The sequence below is a fragment of the Aptenodytes forsteri genome, unplaced genomic scaffold (genome assembly GCF_000699145.1).
Source record: "Aptenodytes forsteri isolate BGI_AS27 unplaced genomic scaffold, ASM69914v1 Scaffold443, whole genome shotgun sequence".
NCBI classification, from domain to species: Eukaryota; Metazoa; Chordata; class Aves; order Sphenisciformes; family Spheniscidae; genus Aptenodytes; species Aptenodytes forsteri.
The window spans coordinates 220,150-238,600 of NW_008794170.1; the positions used below are offsets into that span (position 1 = coordinate 220,150).

The window sequence follows — 18,451 nt, forward strand, 5'->3', positions numbered from 1 at the left end:
ACAACTTATGATTGGTTAATTACGGCTATACATGCACTCACAACACCTTCAGACACACGCTTCATAACAACCTATAATTGGTTAATCACAGCTGTCCACGCGTTCACAACACCCTTCTCATTGGTAGTTGCCGGCTGGTCTCGCCGATCTCTGCCTCCTCCTTATCCCGGGTGTTGTTCCGCTTTTGTTGTTCATCATGTGGCGAGGCTCCTTCTTCTGCCCAGGGAAGGATGGTCAAGGTCACCAGCCGTCTTTGTCAGCATATCCCTGCTACTGTTAAAAACATGGGTTGCTCACGGATCCTAGATCGTGCCCCTGCTGTACCAGCCACTCCTCCACACTAAGTCTGTCAAGACTGTCACCTGTGATAATAGATCTGTGGTATCTGTGCTTGCCCATTAGGAAGTGGATTGATATAAACTGTAACTGTATTGATTACAGGCCATTTTACCAGCCTTTGGATGATAACCTCTTCTGAGTCTTTGTTGACTGGAGCTATCTAACAAATGGTACAATCATCAATAAACATTCCTCCTCATCTGCTTTGCACCTGCATTAGTCATTTTTCTTTGTCTCTTTAGACAAGATTTAAGTGAAGATTTTAGTCCTGAGATAGTTTTAACTGAGTATAATAGACAGTTGTGCCAGGCTTTACAAATAAGTAAATAATTTTATCTTATCTGTGAAGGTGCTTCATTGCAGTTGGTTATGTCACCAGCTTTTGTATGTAAGTGTATTAAATATTGTATTTGCATACTAAATGGAAACTAGATTCTCTTCAGAATATCCCAAGTAGTTAATACTTTCACATCAGGAAGAAAGGAATCTAAACGTAGTACTGCTAGCCCTTTGTGTAAGAAAGCCAAGAGGAAGAGCCTAGAGAAACACATAGGTAAGGAATAAAACTGGCTGCTAACTGGAGCTCATATAACGGTGTAACTGCAATTTCTGTCTGCATTTAAATGCCCTTTTCCCTCCTACTCCTATTGCGGTGACCTGATTATTTACTCTGATTCAAGTTTTCTTTCAATGATTTTGTGCCCTGGGAGCTGATATTTTATTTCTAATGAAGAAGTCACTGTACATAAATCAGTTTAACATCTCAGTTCAGAAGATACAATAACACCTCTGAATTGATACCTTTTAAATAGCTAATTCTGGCTAAAAGCATACTGTTTAGACTAATGAAGCATGAAGATCTTCATACACTTAATCTGCCAATGTCACTATTTTTAATCTGTGTGAAGAGATTGCATGTTGCTGTGTCTTCGCAAGCATCCACATTTTCATTGGGTTTGTGTTTTAGTAGGTTTCCATGTGTCTGAGGCAAAATACTGAAGTTATATCAGAGCTTGGGTAGTGTTTTCATATCAACCAATAGCCATGTTTTCAAAAGGACTTGGGGAAAAAATTAAAAGTATGTTTAGGCACCTTAAATACTTTGAGAAAGATCTGGCAGTTTGGATATGAACGTCTGTTGACTTAGGAGCTTAACTCAAGTTGGTGCTCGAAAATTGAAAATTTTATGCTACATCTCACGTACTTATGTGCTGTGAGGTTTTAATAATTTTGTAGATGAAAAATACCATCTGGATTCCATTAAATGTAGTCTTATTTTACTACTTAGTGATCCTTAGCTGATCCTATAACTTTTTTATTTCCCAAGATTTGAATATTTGTTTTAAAGCCTGAACTGGCACTAAACTACAGTGACCAGACACGCCCCATTTTAGAGGATCATCCCTTCTTTAAAATCTGGATCCAGTTTTTCTGATAGAAGAAATACGCTTAATGACTTATCCCGTGTTTTGGCTTTAAGGTAAATATTTTAAAATACTCCTCTTTTCATGATGCTGCAGGCCAGCGCACTCAAATTTCAGTTTACCTAAGTGATAAATACTTTGGGGCATTAGCCCTCTTTTTGTTCTAACGCAGCAGAGCTGCAGTAGGTGAGTAAGGCTCAGAGGTGCTCCAGTAAGTTGTCCAGAGGGTATTAAAAACCTCCTGGAGCTATGCTGATGCCTGTTGCACGCTGGTCTCTGTAGTTACTGGTGGTGATGATCAGAGATTTCTGTATTTTCTAATATTAACTGGAGATAAATAAATGCACAACAGGAGAACACACAAGGGCTAGTGTCATGACTAAACTTGTAATAAATAAAACTGAAGTGGTGAATGGAAGACTAGTTAAGTAAAACCAGGTATATTTGCTATCCTGGTAATTAAAACAAGTTATACCAGCATTTGCTCACCTCTATTATGAACAAATTCCTAATGGTATTGGAGCAAATGTTTTTGGGTGGTTTGTTTTTTTTTTTATAGTTACATTAATTACCACTCAGGCAATGACTGCTTTTATAGTTCCAACATGCCTTGCAGCAAAACTTGTATCACGCAATAGAGACCATTTTTGCTAATTTAGAAGTTGATTGATAAATTGAACGTAATTTTTTTTTAAACTTGCAGTTGCTCTTAGTTGAGATCTGAACAGGTTTCCTTTCAGACACTGAATTACTTTCTAAATGGAAATGATGGAGTAAAGTGCTTCACTTTCCACCGTTGGTTTGACTTTTCTGCTAAGCTCCACACCTTATGGGTAACTTGTAGCACTGCTGTATAGGTTGGTGATGAATGTTTAAATGCTAGTTTCACTTTTATTAAATGACCATTCATCCTGGCCTTAGTCAGCACAGGTAAGTGAAAGTGCTGGTTGACCTTTCTCTACTGTGTGTTAATCTCCTCCTAAACTAGTAGAACTCAGCATTTCTGCTGCAATGGACTGTGTATCTTTGCCGATGCTTCCTGTGGCATGGGTGGAGGAGTAGATCCTCCGCTATTGATCTGTACGTCCTGAAAGCTTCAGCTTTATGCTGCATGCAGTAATTTCATCGCTGGTTTTGGAAGTGTTGGATGTTTCAACCCAAGCATTGGGGAGGGCTCTATCTGGTAAATCTCTTCCTGTGCTATCAAAACTGTTTGCTCATTTGTTCTGGTGGTGGAAAAGTTACCTGAGGTGTCCTGGCTGTAGATAGGGGCCCTGTGAATCTGTTCTTTACCTTTGCATTACAGTTACCTGTTTGCAGATAAGGAGATTTGGAAGCGCTGGGTTCAGTTCCTGAGCAGCGTTTTTGGTACCTCTGTTTTAATCACGCATGCTCTTTCTGTATCTGTAATCTTGCCTATTTCTGAATTTATTCTGCTTTTGCTGCATTTTGAGGAATGTGAGAACTGAACATATTATTCCAAGTGAAGGGGTGTGTGTGTGTGTGTGTATATTTTTAATGATAAGACTAAAGCTAAATATTCTACCCATTCTGTACATATCTTGACAAACTGTATGAATAGTTTAACTTTTCTTGACCACGTGTGTTCAATGCACAGGTATATTTTCAGGAATGATGTACAAGTGGAGCTGAATCGTTTCTCCTTTGTGTCCATCTGCCCCGAATGTCTCTTCTCCCTGGACAGATAATTTAGAAATCAGATGTATACCTGAATGTTACAGCTTTCTTCCACTGTGTGTTACTTTGCTTTTGGGAACATCGTCCTGTTGTAACTGGGGGAATTAATTTAAGACAATTGGTAGATTAAATGGTCTTTCATTTTTTTGCAAAAATGAAACTGTTTTAGGTAGCATCAAAAGTGAACAGCATTTGTGGACTAGGCTCTTCTATGGTATTACGAGCAAGTTGTGAAGTTCAGCCACCAGAAATCAGCTTTTCTTGCTTGAAATTTCTTAATGGCTTTAGTATGAAATGTGTTTAAAGCTAAAGCCTTTGAAACAAACCGAAGTGCATTATGCATTCCAGGTAGTATACAAACAATATTGTGTATTTTTAGCAATTACTTAGACTTTATTAGGTAAATACTGTAAGTCTAACAGGTATTTAGCATGGCTTTTTATTTTAAATTTTTATTGTATCTTTGGTTTCATATGACTATAAACCGTTTTGTTATAGGAACTGTGGAAACGAAGAGCATGGCAGATAGAATTTCAGGGGACAGTGTTGCTAAACTGCAAGAGAAAGCTGAACCAGGACTTGCAGTGAAACAGAAAGGTAGGGAGAATAAAAACTTGACTGCCTTGGAAAGTCTAACTTGAGTGCTTTGGGGTCGAACTTGAATCCATGCAGCAAAATGATTTAAGGAGGGTGACTTACACTTAATCCAACTGCTGCCTTGTGTATTAATCACATCTTGTGATTAATGTCCTGGTTTTAAAAATGTATGTTCCCTGATAAAACATTTACTTCTATTTTCTCTCCTTACTCTTATGCAACTTTTCAAAGACACCAGTGCTTACAGTGTCCCAAGGAAAATGCTAGGGCTGCTGCACCTGAATCCCTTGGTGACTTGTTCTATATAAGAACTGAATCGTTGCACATTGCCTTTTTGTACAAGTATTTGGGAGTCTCGCTTATTGTTTGCATTTTACAGGATTTTAGAGGAAAATTCCATCTCTGCATTCTTATTTCTCTGGTTTTTTTTCAAGCTGTATATAGCCCCCAAGACATACGTTGCTAATGAGGTATTTGTATCCAGCTACGGTATACATGGAGCCATGGAAGCAAAATGTAGGAGGAAGAACTGAGGTTTAAGCAAAAAGCTACGTTTTTGTTTTCTCCAGATCCAGATGCTTGACCTAGTTGGGAGAGTGATACCATGAATGTGGGAGGTCAAAGGCTGTTTCCCAGTCCACCTGTGGCCTTCAGGGTGTCATAGCTGTGTCAGTCTAATGAAATGTAGACGGTCAGCCAAGACATTTGTGTGACCTTACACAAATGGGAGAACTTCCATGCTAATTCCTTTTAATTTTTTGGAGCTGTCTTGTCTATTGGAATGTATCTGTTACAGAATATAACTTTATATTCCTCTATTTATAATTTGAATGTTTGTAAGAGGAGTACCCCCAGGTTCATTATTGATTTGGATTGGATTCTCAGGTGGTATAAGAACCAAATATTGTATCAACTGGTCTTTATTTTCAGCTTTATTCAGTAAGATAGTGTAACGTCGTAGTACATTAGTGAACCTTAATTTTCTGTAAGTTCTTATAGAGGTGAAATTGTCATTCACACATTTAATAGCTTTCACAGTTGGAATGTGAAATCAATTATGACAGTCGATAAGAACAGTCATTGCAGATAGCTGAGTTGGATGCTATTTGGAGTAATCATAAGACAGTGATCACCTGTCCCTTCTTGCCGTGCTCTTGTGTCTTTAACTGCAAATGAAAGTTTCCAAAGGAAGAATCATTTATAGGATTTTAAAAACATTGTTTACTGACTGAAATAAACTTATTTTCCTGGATCTTCTGGAGTATTATTTCTGCATTCTGCTTCAGTCTTACATTCTGTTTCTGAGCATTGAGGCTCTGAACCTTTCCATTGTGGGTTTGTTTTTTTTTCTTCTTTATAAATGAGGATTTGTCAGCATATCAGTTATTCTCCCTTGGTGTCCTCCATTAGGAATCCTCACTGGCTAGTTCATGGTAGCCTCTTAAATAAAAAGTATATGTTTAAAGCTTTCTAGCAAAAGGGTGTTTTGGCCTGCCTCATCTATTTGCTCATACACTCCTGAAGTTACTTAGGTTCACTTTCTTGAGATATGTGCACATAAATGCACCCACTGTGGCAAGAAGGGAGGAACAGTTGGATTTCACAGTCACTCTATAAAAGTGTAGGCCTGCATGAGGCTTTTTCAGAAGCTGATGATTATGTAAGATTTTTCCTGAACCTTGTTAAATTCTAAAATGAGCTTTTTTGGGGGTTTCACTCCCAAAAAGATAAAGAAGTTTATCTTCTCACAGTTTTGTTAATTACGTTGAGGTGCGCTTCTCTGGGAGGAGTAGTACCAGGCTGCTTTCTAAAGTTTATCTCAAAGTAAGCTTAAGATGATGTCACTCATTCATTTGAGCCATCACAGCCACCTACCACCCCATCTGCAGAGAACTGGTGTATATGTAAAATATGAACATCCTTTCCACCAGCTTGGCAAAAGGGCTGGGAGGGCAGTGTCTGAAACAGAGTTGTGCTGATCCAGTTCTCCAGGCAGTGTGTGAATGCATGTGCTAATGGGAGGGAATGGGAAGTGTGAAGGCAGGAGTGCTTATTTGGTGGCAGTGCCAGTTTACACTAGTGGAAGGGTTTAGGAAACTACTGAAACTCTGCTTAGTTTGTCACTGTATCCTGGAAGTCACAGTCCTTGCAAGATGCTTAGGCACTGTCTTGTTTGCTTGTGTAGCTGGTCCATGATACCTTTTGGTTGGTTAATTGTGCATTAGATTTATACTCCAGCTAACTCCAGTGGAATTAAATGGAAACTGGGTGTTGAAACTGTTTGAAAGTCACAGTCGCTGCCCTTCTGCAACTCCAAACTTACCTTTGGAGTAGGTTAGTCAGAGAAGAGCTGAAGATAGTTCTTCCACAAGGTTTTCAAGGGTTTAGGGGGTACTTGGGACTACTTAAAGTATTACAACCCGTGAACTGCTTCTGAATTTCCTCTGGACCTTTAATTTTTATATTTACAGACTGCGTAAACTTACTTTGAGGGGTGAGCAGTCCCTGTGCTTTCCTAGTTCAAAGTAGATTGGCATGGCTTTGCCTCTCAAATCTGTTGTTCAGATCTATACAATTCACCTTTTACACATCTCATTTAACTTTCAGGAGTGTCTACTCAGATATTCTATCAAGAGAAACATTTTGATCCTCCACTGTCTTTTGACTTTTTAAAAAAGTTTCATTTCTGATGAGTGTGTTCAGCTTAGTGACCAGAACATTGATGGCTTTAGCACACAAGTGTGAGTTTGTTGGAAACACTCCCTAATGTGTTCGTCCCTATTCTCCCTGCCCCAGTAGTAGTTCCCAAGTAAGAAGCTGGCTGTAGTTCTTGTTGTGTGCTTCATGCCTAACTTGGTGAGATTGTTATTAAAGAATTTATATAACTTACCTGAAAAATCATCGTATTTGTTATTTCCAGGTGAATTTGCCAGCGACTCGGTAACATTATGGTGACAAAAGACCAGCACTGAACATACCAATGATAGTTAAAAACTTCTAGTAGAAAAAACAGTGTTTTTTAATAAATGAAGCACTTCTCTAGTTTAGTGCTTTTTTTCCTTTTATGCTCTGTATTAAAGAATTTTTAAACTGTAACAAAACATAATTTAGTTGTTTGAATGCTTTGAGTAGACTTTATCCAAGTAGTTTCTATTTAAAAGAATACCAAAAAGCCATCTATGAAAGTGCTTTGTGCTTTGGGTTAAGTGTTTAAGAAAAAAAAGAAAAAAAAAAGAAAAAAGAAGTAATAGTTTAAAGCACTTTATGGGTTCTAACTTGAAAATAAGCAGAACCTGTTTTGAACTTTTTCAATATATTACAGGTAGTTATTGCAACAACCAGATTAATGAAATGTATGATTTCCATTTTCTTAATGTTAGTACATGACTTTGTTTCCCTCCTCCTATTACTTGTTGCCTTTGTGGCTTCTGTTCATACTAAAAGTGAAAGTGATCCACAAAACCTTACCTCAAATAACTGGATAATTGGGCCAGTAATAGGCAGTGAATCTGGAAATCTCCTGGAAATCTGGTATATAGGGGGTCCCTGAAGCATCTCTTAGTTTGCTCTGTGCAGGTGTCACAGCACTGTGCTGTGATACCATCACTGCTCTGTCTCCACTGGTGCTCTGGGGCTGGGATGAACCAGGGAAGTAAGATTTTGGAGATGCTCATTTTTCATACAGAGTAAATGAATGCTTGCAGGACTCCTTGCAACTGTTGACTTTCTATCTCGTGAGCAGCTGTTATGTCAGCATGATGCATGTTGGGATGTAGCGAGAGCCAGAAATCAGCTGAGACCTTGACTATGGCTGATAACTGCTCCAAAAGCTATATTTCTTTAGCAGGCTGCCGTCCTTGCTTAATGGTAGTTGTATCTTTGAAAACAAAAATAACGGTTCTTGCAGGTGTTTTTTCCTGGGAGCTGGGTGTCTATAGAGGCAAGGGAGGACTGTACATGCTTCCCACAAACCTGCAGAAACCTGCTGTGCCAAAGGTCAGTGGTGGCTTTCCAGTATGAGAAGTGAAGCTGTCCTATGGACGGACTGAATGTGACACACAAAAAATTAAAAATCCTGGATGTGCTCATGCCTCTCCTCAAGCCTGTCTGCATAAAAGCTGCGAAAGAGTTCTTCATTCTGTCTGACCTACCTGGGGTACCCACAGTCACCAGTGGGCTGTGTCAGCTCCTGTGATTGCATGTGCAGGCTCCAAGCAGAGCCTTTATGCAAAATCAAATATTTTATTAAGGAGCAGACCTCTGGGTTTTATTTCTCCATACTTTGTTATCTCCATCATGTGGGAAAATGCCTTTTGCTGTGTGGAAGGGGAATTTTGAAATCCCTATCGCATCCGTTAGGCAGGAATACTAAATTAGGTACCCAGGGAAGCACAAGAAGCTCATGGTACAACTAGCAACAGAACTCAACTTTCTGACTTGGGCCTGGCTTAGTCTTAACATAGGGACTGCTCCATCTCGTGTGCCAGTGACCGTAGGACTGGTTGATGCACAGTGGTTGTTCCCGTACCAGTAAGACTGAGGGAAGACTTAACATAGCACTTAAGGTTGTTAAATATATTTAGTTATCTTCCTTATGTTCTCCAGTGGACCATATGTAGAATTAATACACTGTATAAAAATGTAGTACATGTACTGTTCAGTAGTTCTAAATGAGGTCCTACCTGTGAAATGGCTGTTCAGAGAACACGCATAAACCCATTAGGAAAGTGGAATGCAGTAGATGCCAGGAAAGATACTTGCATTTCTTGGCCTAAATTTGGGCTGGTAAAAGCCCAGCTGCCTTGGCCTTTTTTCTTTCAATGGTTCCATTTGTTGGTGATTTCAGAGCAGAGGGACACTGAAGTGGACAACAGTGTTAGAGGAGTCCTTTCTGTGTGTGGCATTATATGGAAGAAATACTTACCAACAGATTATTCATCTGAGCAAGCTTTCTAGATGGAATCCAACATCGAATGCTTTTTACCTACCAAAATTATTTGTAGAAATGCTAAAGCAGAAAGTGGTGAATGATGTCCATAATCTTGCGCAGTTAGATTGTCAAGACAAAGATGTCATTCATCTTGTTCTCGGCCGTTATAGAGAATGGTCTAACCTGAGCTTGGCAGGTGTGGGTTCATGCTGTTAACTGCACTGGACTGGTCAGAGTAACTCGGTGGGAAACCTGTCAACTGGGAAGGAGTGGTTAAACTGGTTCTGTCTGATTTAAACTGCAAATGGGGTCAACCCTGTGGAGAGCATAACTATGGTGGGATTACAGAAGAAGTCCTCATCCTTGAATCATAGAATCCTTCATGTTGAAAGGGATGGACAGATGGAGGTCAGCCACTCCAATGCCCTGCTCAAATCTGGGTCAACTAAGAATAGCAGTAGAGGAAAATAAGTAGTTAAGGTAAACAAAAGAAAGGTTTAAAAAAAACCCAGCATAGAGAAGAAAGGTTTAAAAACCCAAGCATAGAGAATATATAGTTTATTATAATATACGTATATTATAATATACGGTTTTTCCTCTTACGATTTTGTATAATGAGCAACTTGAAACATTGCAAATGTTACCATGCGACTGTGGAAGAATTGAATGCAATGATGTCATTTTCACAGATAAGGGAATTTCACAATATTAAGAAACAAATAAAAAATAAAGTTTAAATGTTTTTTCTGTGTCCCTTTTGAATTGTGAATGCTCAGAGGTGTTTAAAAACTGGAAGTTCACAAGATATTTAACTTTTATATAAGCTTATAGAATTTTATTTCTAATTTAAAAAGTTTGTTGTGACGTATTTCATGAGCACATATTCAAGTATAGTGCTGATAAGACACAAAAATACTGTCGTAAGAAAAGTTAGATTTGCCTTGCCAACTAAGCTAAAATTGTATGTTTTTTTTCATTTAATAGAAGAAGCAGAGAACATGGCTCCCAAAAAGCCTGCAGTGTCTGAAAATGGTGAAGTACCTAGCGATCTTCCACCTCAGCCCATCCAAAGGTTTGTTTCTATCCTTTATTCTGTTTGAATCAAACTATGATGTGTCTGGAGGTAACAGTCCATTTGAAAACAGCAAGGAAACTTGGAGCAGTACATTTCTGCTAGTGGTACCAAAAAAATAAATATTATCCCACGTATGGTTCCCTTTATTCACTTTCATGTCCTTCTATAAAGAAAACTTTACATTGTGAAGTGTTTTGGACTTACTTTCTTAATCTATGAAGTGCTTTAATGTAATGTTATTAAAATATGAGGGACGTGTGGAGAGTCTAATGAGAAGAACATTGTATGACATACGTGACTTTCCTAAGTATGGTGTTATGGATAAGATGAACTTGCCTCCTAAATCCCAATTTACTTTTTCTTTGCCCAGCAAAGGGTTGTGTAATTGCATCACTTGTGAAAATGGCTTTTTTTCCCCGTTTACATTGCAGTTTGTGTTGTTAATGGTAAATAACTGTGTTGTATACAGGTTATTTTTTAGTGAGACAAATCAAGAGGTGGTTTTACACAGAATCACAGTTTTCTTTGTTTTAGGACACATTTTCTAGATTTTCCTAGACTCCTACTAGGATAGCAAGTATTGTGATATTGGATTGTATACCGGGGATGTTTTCAGTGTTGTTATGCATTGGCTAGTTTACTCAGCTCATGCGTGTGTTACATGTCTGTTCCTTTGGAGGACATGTGAGGCTTCCTTTTATAGTATAAATGAAAAAGCCTCTTTGTTATTGCAGACGCATTCCCCGTCCTAGCAGTGCAAGACCAGCACCGCCCAGAGTAAAACGTCAAGAAAGCGCAGCGGTCTTACTTCCAGAAAGGTAAGGAATGTGGGAGATGCAGAGCAGACGTTTCTAGCTTTTGTGCCACAGTATTCTCAGATCTTCTGTGCCTCACCTGCTGCTCAACAGCTTTAGGATGGATCATCCCACTGCTCATTGATTCATACTGGAAAATTCAAACCTGCTTTATTTGTTTTATTGTTTCTGCAAATCCAGTGCATTATCTAAAAGTTATGGTTGGTAGTCACATCTGGAAGTTCATAAATATGATTTAATTTTTTTGCCTTTGGGAACTCTGAAACAGATAACCCTAGAACGTTAGGGTATCTAGTGGTATCTAAACTACCACTAGAAGAGATTCGTAAAACATGCAGTGAATATCCCATGCTCAAAAAAGTCTGAAACAGCCATACTTGATCTCTGATAAGTGCCAGTCACTGAAGAAGTGTGTTTAGAAGGAAAATATATGTCCTTATGCGAGACAAGGATGGCTAACTGTTTTCAGAGTTGGGCAGTGAATGGAAATGACAGAATTTGATGTGCTTTTAGTTGGTGCTGATTTATTTTATGGGAGGAAGGGAGGGAACTGCTGTCCCTTCTATTCTGGATAGATCTTAATAGGTTTGGACAGATCTTAAAAGGTTTTCATTTTCTTTGTGTCTTTTTCAGGAGTGGTAGTGGTAAAACAGTCTCAAATGTGATCATAGACCAGCAGATTTCTGATGATGATGATGATGACCAGTTTGTGGTGGAGGCAGCACTGCCACTGCCAGAAATGCCAGAGATGGAAATGGTCTGTTCATGTTGCAAATTATAGAGCTTTTTTCCATACTTTGTTTGTAACTTACTTGTTTAAGTGGCTTCTAGCTGAATATTTTTGCATAGTTGTATATTATAGCAATGCCAACTTATTGCAACTAAAGCTCTCTTCCTGCATGTGTAGGAGCCAGAATTGGAGCTGGTTGAGGATGAAAAGCACGGTATGTTTGCTTTTACATATATTTATGTATATATAGAATAAAACCATGGGTTTAAACCAAATGCTGAATACTTAAAATGCTGAATAAAGCAGCAGAATACCTCCTGAGGGTAGGAGCTTGCAACTTTTTCAAGAAAAACAGAATTTATTTATCAAATGCAGTCTTGTTTAGTTGAGCAGCTGGATTTGCAACTGATGTTAAGTACAGATTTTCTATACAACTTTAATGTCAGCAGGATTTAAAATTCTGCATAAAAGTCATAAACTAATGTTTCTTTGAGTCTCAGGTATAGCTTGTCAGCTCTGAGATATGAGATGGTATTGGCTGGTCAAGGGAAGGTATAGAAAAGCTTTTAGAAAAATTGACAGACCGGTTCTTAACATTTATGCTTACTGGTGACCTCAGATCTCTGATTCAGGGGCTTCCATTGTGGTTACACTGGATGTGATTTAGGCAGATATGCTTACCTGTATCCAAAAATTCCTCGTAAAGGAATACATATATATGTCTATCTATATACCTGTGATACTGTGTGCAGTTCTTGAATTCTTCCAAAGGAGAGGTGCAAAGAAAAAGCCTTTGTGTTAATACAGCTCAAGGATCTGGTTCTGTATCAAGAGTCGTTCAGTAAATGCTACTAATGATTCCATTTGATTTAGAGGACACTGGAGAAAATAGATCAAATAACAAATACCTTGTATCTCAGTAATTAAAACACATAATAGAATGCTGTTCATGTTGCTCTAAAAATTGTTTATATTAAAAAAAAATTAAGCAGTTGATTTTGATTTTATTGTCTGAATGTTGTTTAAAACAACATTTTAGTGCCAACCAAGGCTGAGAAATATACTGATTTTTTGACAGGTGGGCTTGTAAAAAGAATCCTAGAAACAAAGAAAGATTATGAGGCATCACAGAAATCATCAAAGACGACAGAGAGGGTAAGATGGTAGTGGCCTCCAAAGAACTGTGAATATTAAATATTGTAATCATGACCTTTTTCTCTGCCTTAAAAGCATTTTTTCCATTTATGATCAAGCTTTCCTCCTTGATGTGTTATGCTGCTTTTTCTCTCCATTAGTCTGTCAAGTATTGTTACCTTCTCTGTGTAGTGCTCTCTCTTTCTCACCTTTAATTTTTGTGATTTGGGGTTTTTTTCAGTATTCCAGTACAATTTTTCAGGGATCCTTCTTTAACCTATACTTTTGTTTTCTGTAACAAAGTGTGCTCATTTCAGCCTTACCCTAGTAGGGCACACTGTGCATTTGTACAGCTGCACCGTTACTGTTTCAATCTTAGCTGTCCTCTGGGCATTTGAAGAGCGGTATCCTATTGCCCAGCAATCATTATCATTGTCTAAAAAAATGGGATCTCTGGTGCAGTTAACCATATAAAGTATTTTCGTGTCACCAAATGTTTCCCAAGTAATGTCCTAGCATACCCCAGCATTCAGGTCTGAATCTATGAAGTGATTTGATTGGATTTTTTCCACAATTAGTAGCTGGGAAAAGGGAAAGTGGTTTTTGTTGTTGCTGGGGTTTTTGTCAGTATTTTTTAGGGGTGTAGAAAGGGTCTAGCAGCAATCACAAACCAAAAGCAAAAGGCTGAACGCCCCTGATTTCAGTGTCTTCCTGTTACAACTGGAAAGCTCTTGTTTTTTCAGCCTTGCAAAGCTCATGTTACAAGAAGCAGCAAAAGGCAGAGCATTTAGATGGACTTTTCTGATCCACTGGCCCTTTGGCAAGTTTCTAAATCACTGATCTAGTTTGGTGTGCCGGTGAGGAGGCACTGAGGAATGCAGTGCAGAGTGCTGTTATAAAAATACAGACAGGTACATAATGTTTTGGAAGGGTGAATGCTTTTCACGAACTCTTAAGTCTTCAATTCCAATCACATCTTTTCATTTTTTTTTTTTAATGTTAATTCAGTATTGAAGGTTTTTACTACCTATATTCTTTTTCAGGAATGATCTATAGTTGGGCATACTGTTTAAGCTGCTGCAACTCAGACCTCAAGAGTCCAGCTTTTCACAGAGCATCAAGCTCTTTCAAATAGCTGTCTGAAATCAGTAGTGACTTTTGGAGCCTTGACAACTTGACTGCCCCTTTTGGCTTTATCAGCTATAGTAATTTGGCAATGAGTAATGGTATTATGATAGGTTATGAGCAAAGTGTACAGCAGAAAAAAAAATGTCCCTGAGGGACTAAAACCATGATAGACAGTAGACTGTTTTAAAAACCTGGTCTTATCTAGAACCTGTATGACTTTATAATTGCCTCTATAATCTGCAGCAAAAGTGACACAGTGTTAACTTTTAGGATTGGAATTTTGGGAGGGTAAAATCAGCAATTCTCTCCTCTTACACAGAGATACTCCCGTATGCTTTTGTGTCCAGTGGTAACGGGTTATGCTGCCATACAGACCAGCCTTTTCATTTCTTCCCCAGCAAGTTGAGAAAGTGGGAAGGCAGGTCAGACCCTTGGGGGGAGTTATCTTCCTATCTGAAGTTTGGGACTGTCTGAGATCCAGGCCTGCTTAGCTGGAAGAAAATTCCTTTCATGTATTGCAAGGGCTGAGGTTAATGAAGAAAATTAATCCTCCTTAAGACAGGAAAACACCTTTAGTTTCCTGATCATAATCCATTATGAATAGTTAAAGCTTTATCCAACTTGCTGAATCACATACCATTTATTATAAATGTGCAGCTTGTAGCATCTGTGTACTGATCATTGAAACACTGTTGGCTATTTCTAATGAATATGTCTGATCTGAAAATTTGCCTGCTTGAATAAGTTCTGCCTTTGTATAACTGGAGAAAAGAAGGGGTAAAAGTTGATATTGCTCTGTTTATGCAGTAGCTTTAAAGCTCGTTACTGGAGTGCATGTTGAGCTGGCACTTGTTAGAACAAGAGATACAGCTGTTCCTGGTTTTGTAACTAGGTGGTGCTGTTGAATCATCGGTCTCAAGACTAAGTTTTTGGTAGTAGTTCATTTAATAATGCCTTCTGCCAGTACATAATTTGTGCTGTAGGCTGTACTGTTCGGTCTTGTGTCGTGTTAACTTAAGCACTGGACATAGAAAGGGACAATGGGGGAGGGTTTACAAAACCGCATGGGTTTCATGCTCGGGAAGCTTCCTCTGGTGTTTGTGCTAAATTTTCTGGGGTTTTTTTCTGAATAAGAGTAACTAACTAACTAAAACAATTCCCTTTTAACCCCTTAGATTTTTTTTTTTAAATGCACGTGGCCCATTGTGTCCTTCTACAATAACCATTTAGTCCCATTGCCCGTTTTCAGTCTCTAAAACATTCATTCAGTTGTCTTTTGTTGCGTCTTTTGAAGCACTGATCTGTGTTAGCAGCGCTGATAATAGACAACTAATTCTGGAAAAAAACGTGCTGACTTCCTAGTCCATCACGTGAAAACTTGCATACAACGCGAAGCTCCTGGAATATCATCTGATCTCATATCCAAGCAGCTGGCTGCTACTGCAGTAGGTTTCTTCGCTGCTACTGCTTTTCAAATTATGTTGTTGAAGTTGTTGCGATCCAGAGAGGAGAAGCGTAGTTTTCCTGACAGCAGAGGAAAAAATCAATGGAAAAAATGATTAAAAATGCTTGGAGTTAGTGACTGGGACTTGACAGATGTAGTTCAGAAAACATGAGCTGGAGACATTACTGAATCCTGGGAATTTATTTTAGAGGATAGAGACACTGTGACACAGGAGACAGTAAAAGTAAAAAATACATTTCCAATGTGGCGTTGCCTCTGGGAATATTTCAGGGACCAGATATGCAGAGGGTAGCAGGTGGGGGTCTAGCATGCTCGTGTGGCCCTAGCATCATAAGCATGTCTCATCTCTGAGGGTTGTTCCTAACATCACGAGGAAAGCAGTGGCAAGGTTTATTCTTGCGAGACTGCAGACTAGCAATTTTGGGAGGAATAGTTACTGGTCTGTGGAATCTCTTTGGAGAGAGGCAGCAAAAGTAATTAAAAAGGAGGAGGAGTTTCAAGTGGTTTATTCCTGCCAAGTGGTCTAGGCAGGCAAGTGGAACCATGTCCTGTGAAGTTGATGGGACTGCGAGAATGGGTCAATGAACTCTGGCCAGTGTGCTGTGTTCAAATGGCCGTAGATTTTGTGCCAGGTCTAGCTCTGCAGTCTGCTGGGAAGCAGTATCAGTCTGGGATTTGACCATTTCTCCCCAGACCGTCAGCTCTTTTATTTAATTTGTTTTCCATCAAACTCTCCAGAAGAAATATCTTCTACATCAGTATGCAACTGTATTCCAAAATGTATTATGCATTGGAGAGTAAAATGTAATTGTACTTCTGTATTTTGGAGTAAGGTAACCAAAAGTCCAGTGAAAATTTGAAAGAATACTTGCTTTGGGAAATTACATCTGATGAAATGAAGGTTATCCTTGTGTCTGTCAGTAAGAATGTTCATCTTCCCTCGTTTTGTTAAACTATTCAATACATACAAAATAAATGAAATATTTTTCCCAGTTATATTCATTAGTCTTTAAAGCCTTGTTCTTCTGTCAGTTGGGAAAATGAAGGGAGAAAAAAATGTTTGTAGTCTGAGTGCTGGAACTTTTGGCTAATACTTTATTAAGTCCAATATTCAGCAAAAAAATGATCAATGGATCTACCTGATTTATTGTGGATTAATCAACTAGAAATTAGGTGAGGTTGGTGAATTAATACTTAATCCAAATGTAACACTGGTGAACTCTTGGGGATGTTTCACACCTTGACTTCTAACTGCTGATCGCCGCGGAGCATTTATTTGTGTTAAAAGCATTCCTCTGAAACCTTTTATGTGCTGCGTTTCCCAAACATGCATTTGCTTTTTAAGAAGTTTTAATAAAGAAAAAGAAGAGAAAAGGAAAGAAGACTGGGACTTTCATCATCTAGGTTTTGCATGTGCAGAAACTTAAAATAATATACACAATTTTCAGGTCAAACAAAGAGGTCATTCTGGAAATACACAAGGTTTTTGCTGCCTTGATTAGCTGTGTTCAGCCTAACAAATCCCTAAAAAGACTTCCTAAATGTATTTGTTTAGAATCTAACCCTCTAATGTTAAACAGAGAAAGAAACAGATGTTACATTTTGTATTCCACTTCATTTATTTGATGTGTGGAAAATGTAGGCAGGTTATTAAATAGTTTAAGCAAGTGGGATCACAGAATTCCCATCTTTGCACTACCAAATACAGTTCACAGGCTTCAGAAAAGAAACAGCTTTGAGGTTTGTGCTAGGAACAAGTGATATTAAATAGCTTAACACCTGGATAATATTAACTTTAATTACAAATGTGATAAATTAAGTATGTACTTCTAAGCTTAGAACAAATACAATCATTGCTGATTCTGTTTGTTTAAAGTTTTTCAGGTCATTGATTTTTACATTAATCCATCAGCTGTACGATGTTGGGTGTCCCCTCCAGTCAATGCAATTAGTAACATGTCATGTTAACCAGATGTATTCATATGTCCCACCATTTAAGTATTTTGAAGAGGCTTACCATTCAAGACCACAGCTTCTCAGCATCCTGCCAGCTTAATATGTCATAAGAAATGCTGACGGTAAAATTTAATAGGACTTACCTGCAGAAGGGCTTTCATCTTTGTGTGACAGCTCTGTTCATGATGATGTGATGTTAACGCAGTGATCTGAATAAAGCTGCAGTGAGAAATTTTTGGTGCAAGCATGCAATTCCTCAAAAATAGGAACTGTACCAAGCAGTCTGGTTATGGGCAAGCACCACAGGAGCTTAAATTGAATGAGTGTATGCTTGAGTGTCCTTGTTACACTACTACCAACTCTCAGAAAAAAACCTGTGGTCCCCAAGTAATTGTGTTACAAGCTGTGAACACAGGAACAGGATTTTTGTCATTCTTGTGATATTCCTGGTATCATGGCTCCTTTGCTGTGGCCTTTGCACACAAAAACACAAAATGTTCTCTCCTGTGGGTACCGTATAAATACAACATGAGACAGCAGATGGATATGTTAAACAGAAAGGATATATAAAATTGCAGTGAGACAGCTGTGATCTCCATCCCTAGGAGAGGATGCAGTGCATCAGCTGTGTAGCAGCAGTGTGTTGTAGGACATAGTACAGGTGACTTTCACATATTTCAAGAAGCTTATCAATGGGTTTGGCTGGGATATTTTTCTGGGGCATAGACTGGTGTGAAAGCAGTTGGTTAACACAAGGAACATGTTTATTGCAAATTCTTTTTGAACAGGGAAGAGGCTGCTGTTTCAAGAGGAGGAGGTCGTGGACCCAGAGTTTCAGCAGTGTGAGCAGAAGAGGAAAGCTGAGCAGGACTGGCACCCAATATGCCATTATGGCTGAATTAATACTATCTGCTATCATTAATTACCACTAGAGTTGTCTCTTGGCATGTGTGTGGTCAGACTCATAGGATTCTGCTTAGTGTGCTGAATACTGCACCAAATACACGAGGCTTTATGAACTGACCTCTCCCCAACATGGACTGAATGTGAAGTAAGGCAGACTGGCTCTGGGGGCTGAGGTGGGGTGTTTATGTATGTCTGAAAAGTCCAGCTCTTTTTAGACGTATCAAATGTGAACTGGGGGACACCCACCCCCCCCC

The 18,451-nt window shown here is 38.7% G+C and overlaps 1 protein-coding gene across 1 annotated transcript in view; it reads left to right on the forward strand.

Moving 5' to 3' along the window:
- TRAF3IP1 (TRAF3 interacting protein 1) overlaps positions 1-18,451 on the forward strand; it is a 58,440-nt gene that overhangs the window by 28,362 nt on the left and 11,627 nt on the right. Inside the window, exons 8-13 of the mRNA XM_019472713.1 lie at positions 3,960-4,058; positions 9,973-10,060; positions 10,798-10,881; positions 11,512-11,635; positions 11,786-11,822; positions 12,687-12,763. Of these exons, the coding sequence (XP_019328258.1) occupies positions 3,960-4,058; positions 9,973-10,060; positions 10,798-10,881; positions 11,512-11,635; positions 11,786-11,822; positions 12,687-12,763 (509 nt within the window). The remainder of the gene's footprint in view (positions 1-3,959; positions 4,059-9,972; positions 10,061-10,797; positions 10,882-11,511; positions 11,636-11,785; positions 11,823-12,686; positions 12,764-18,451) is intronic.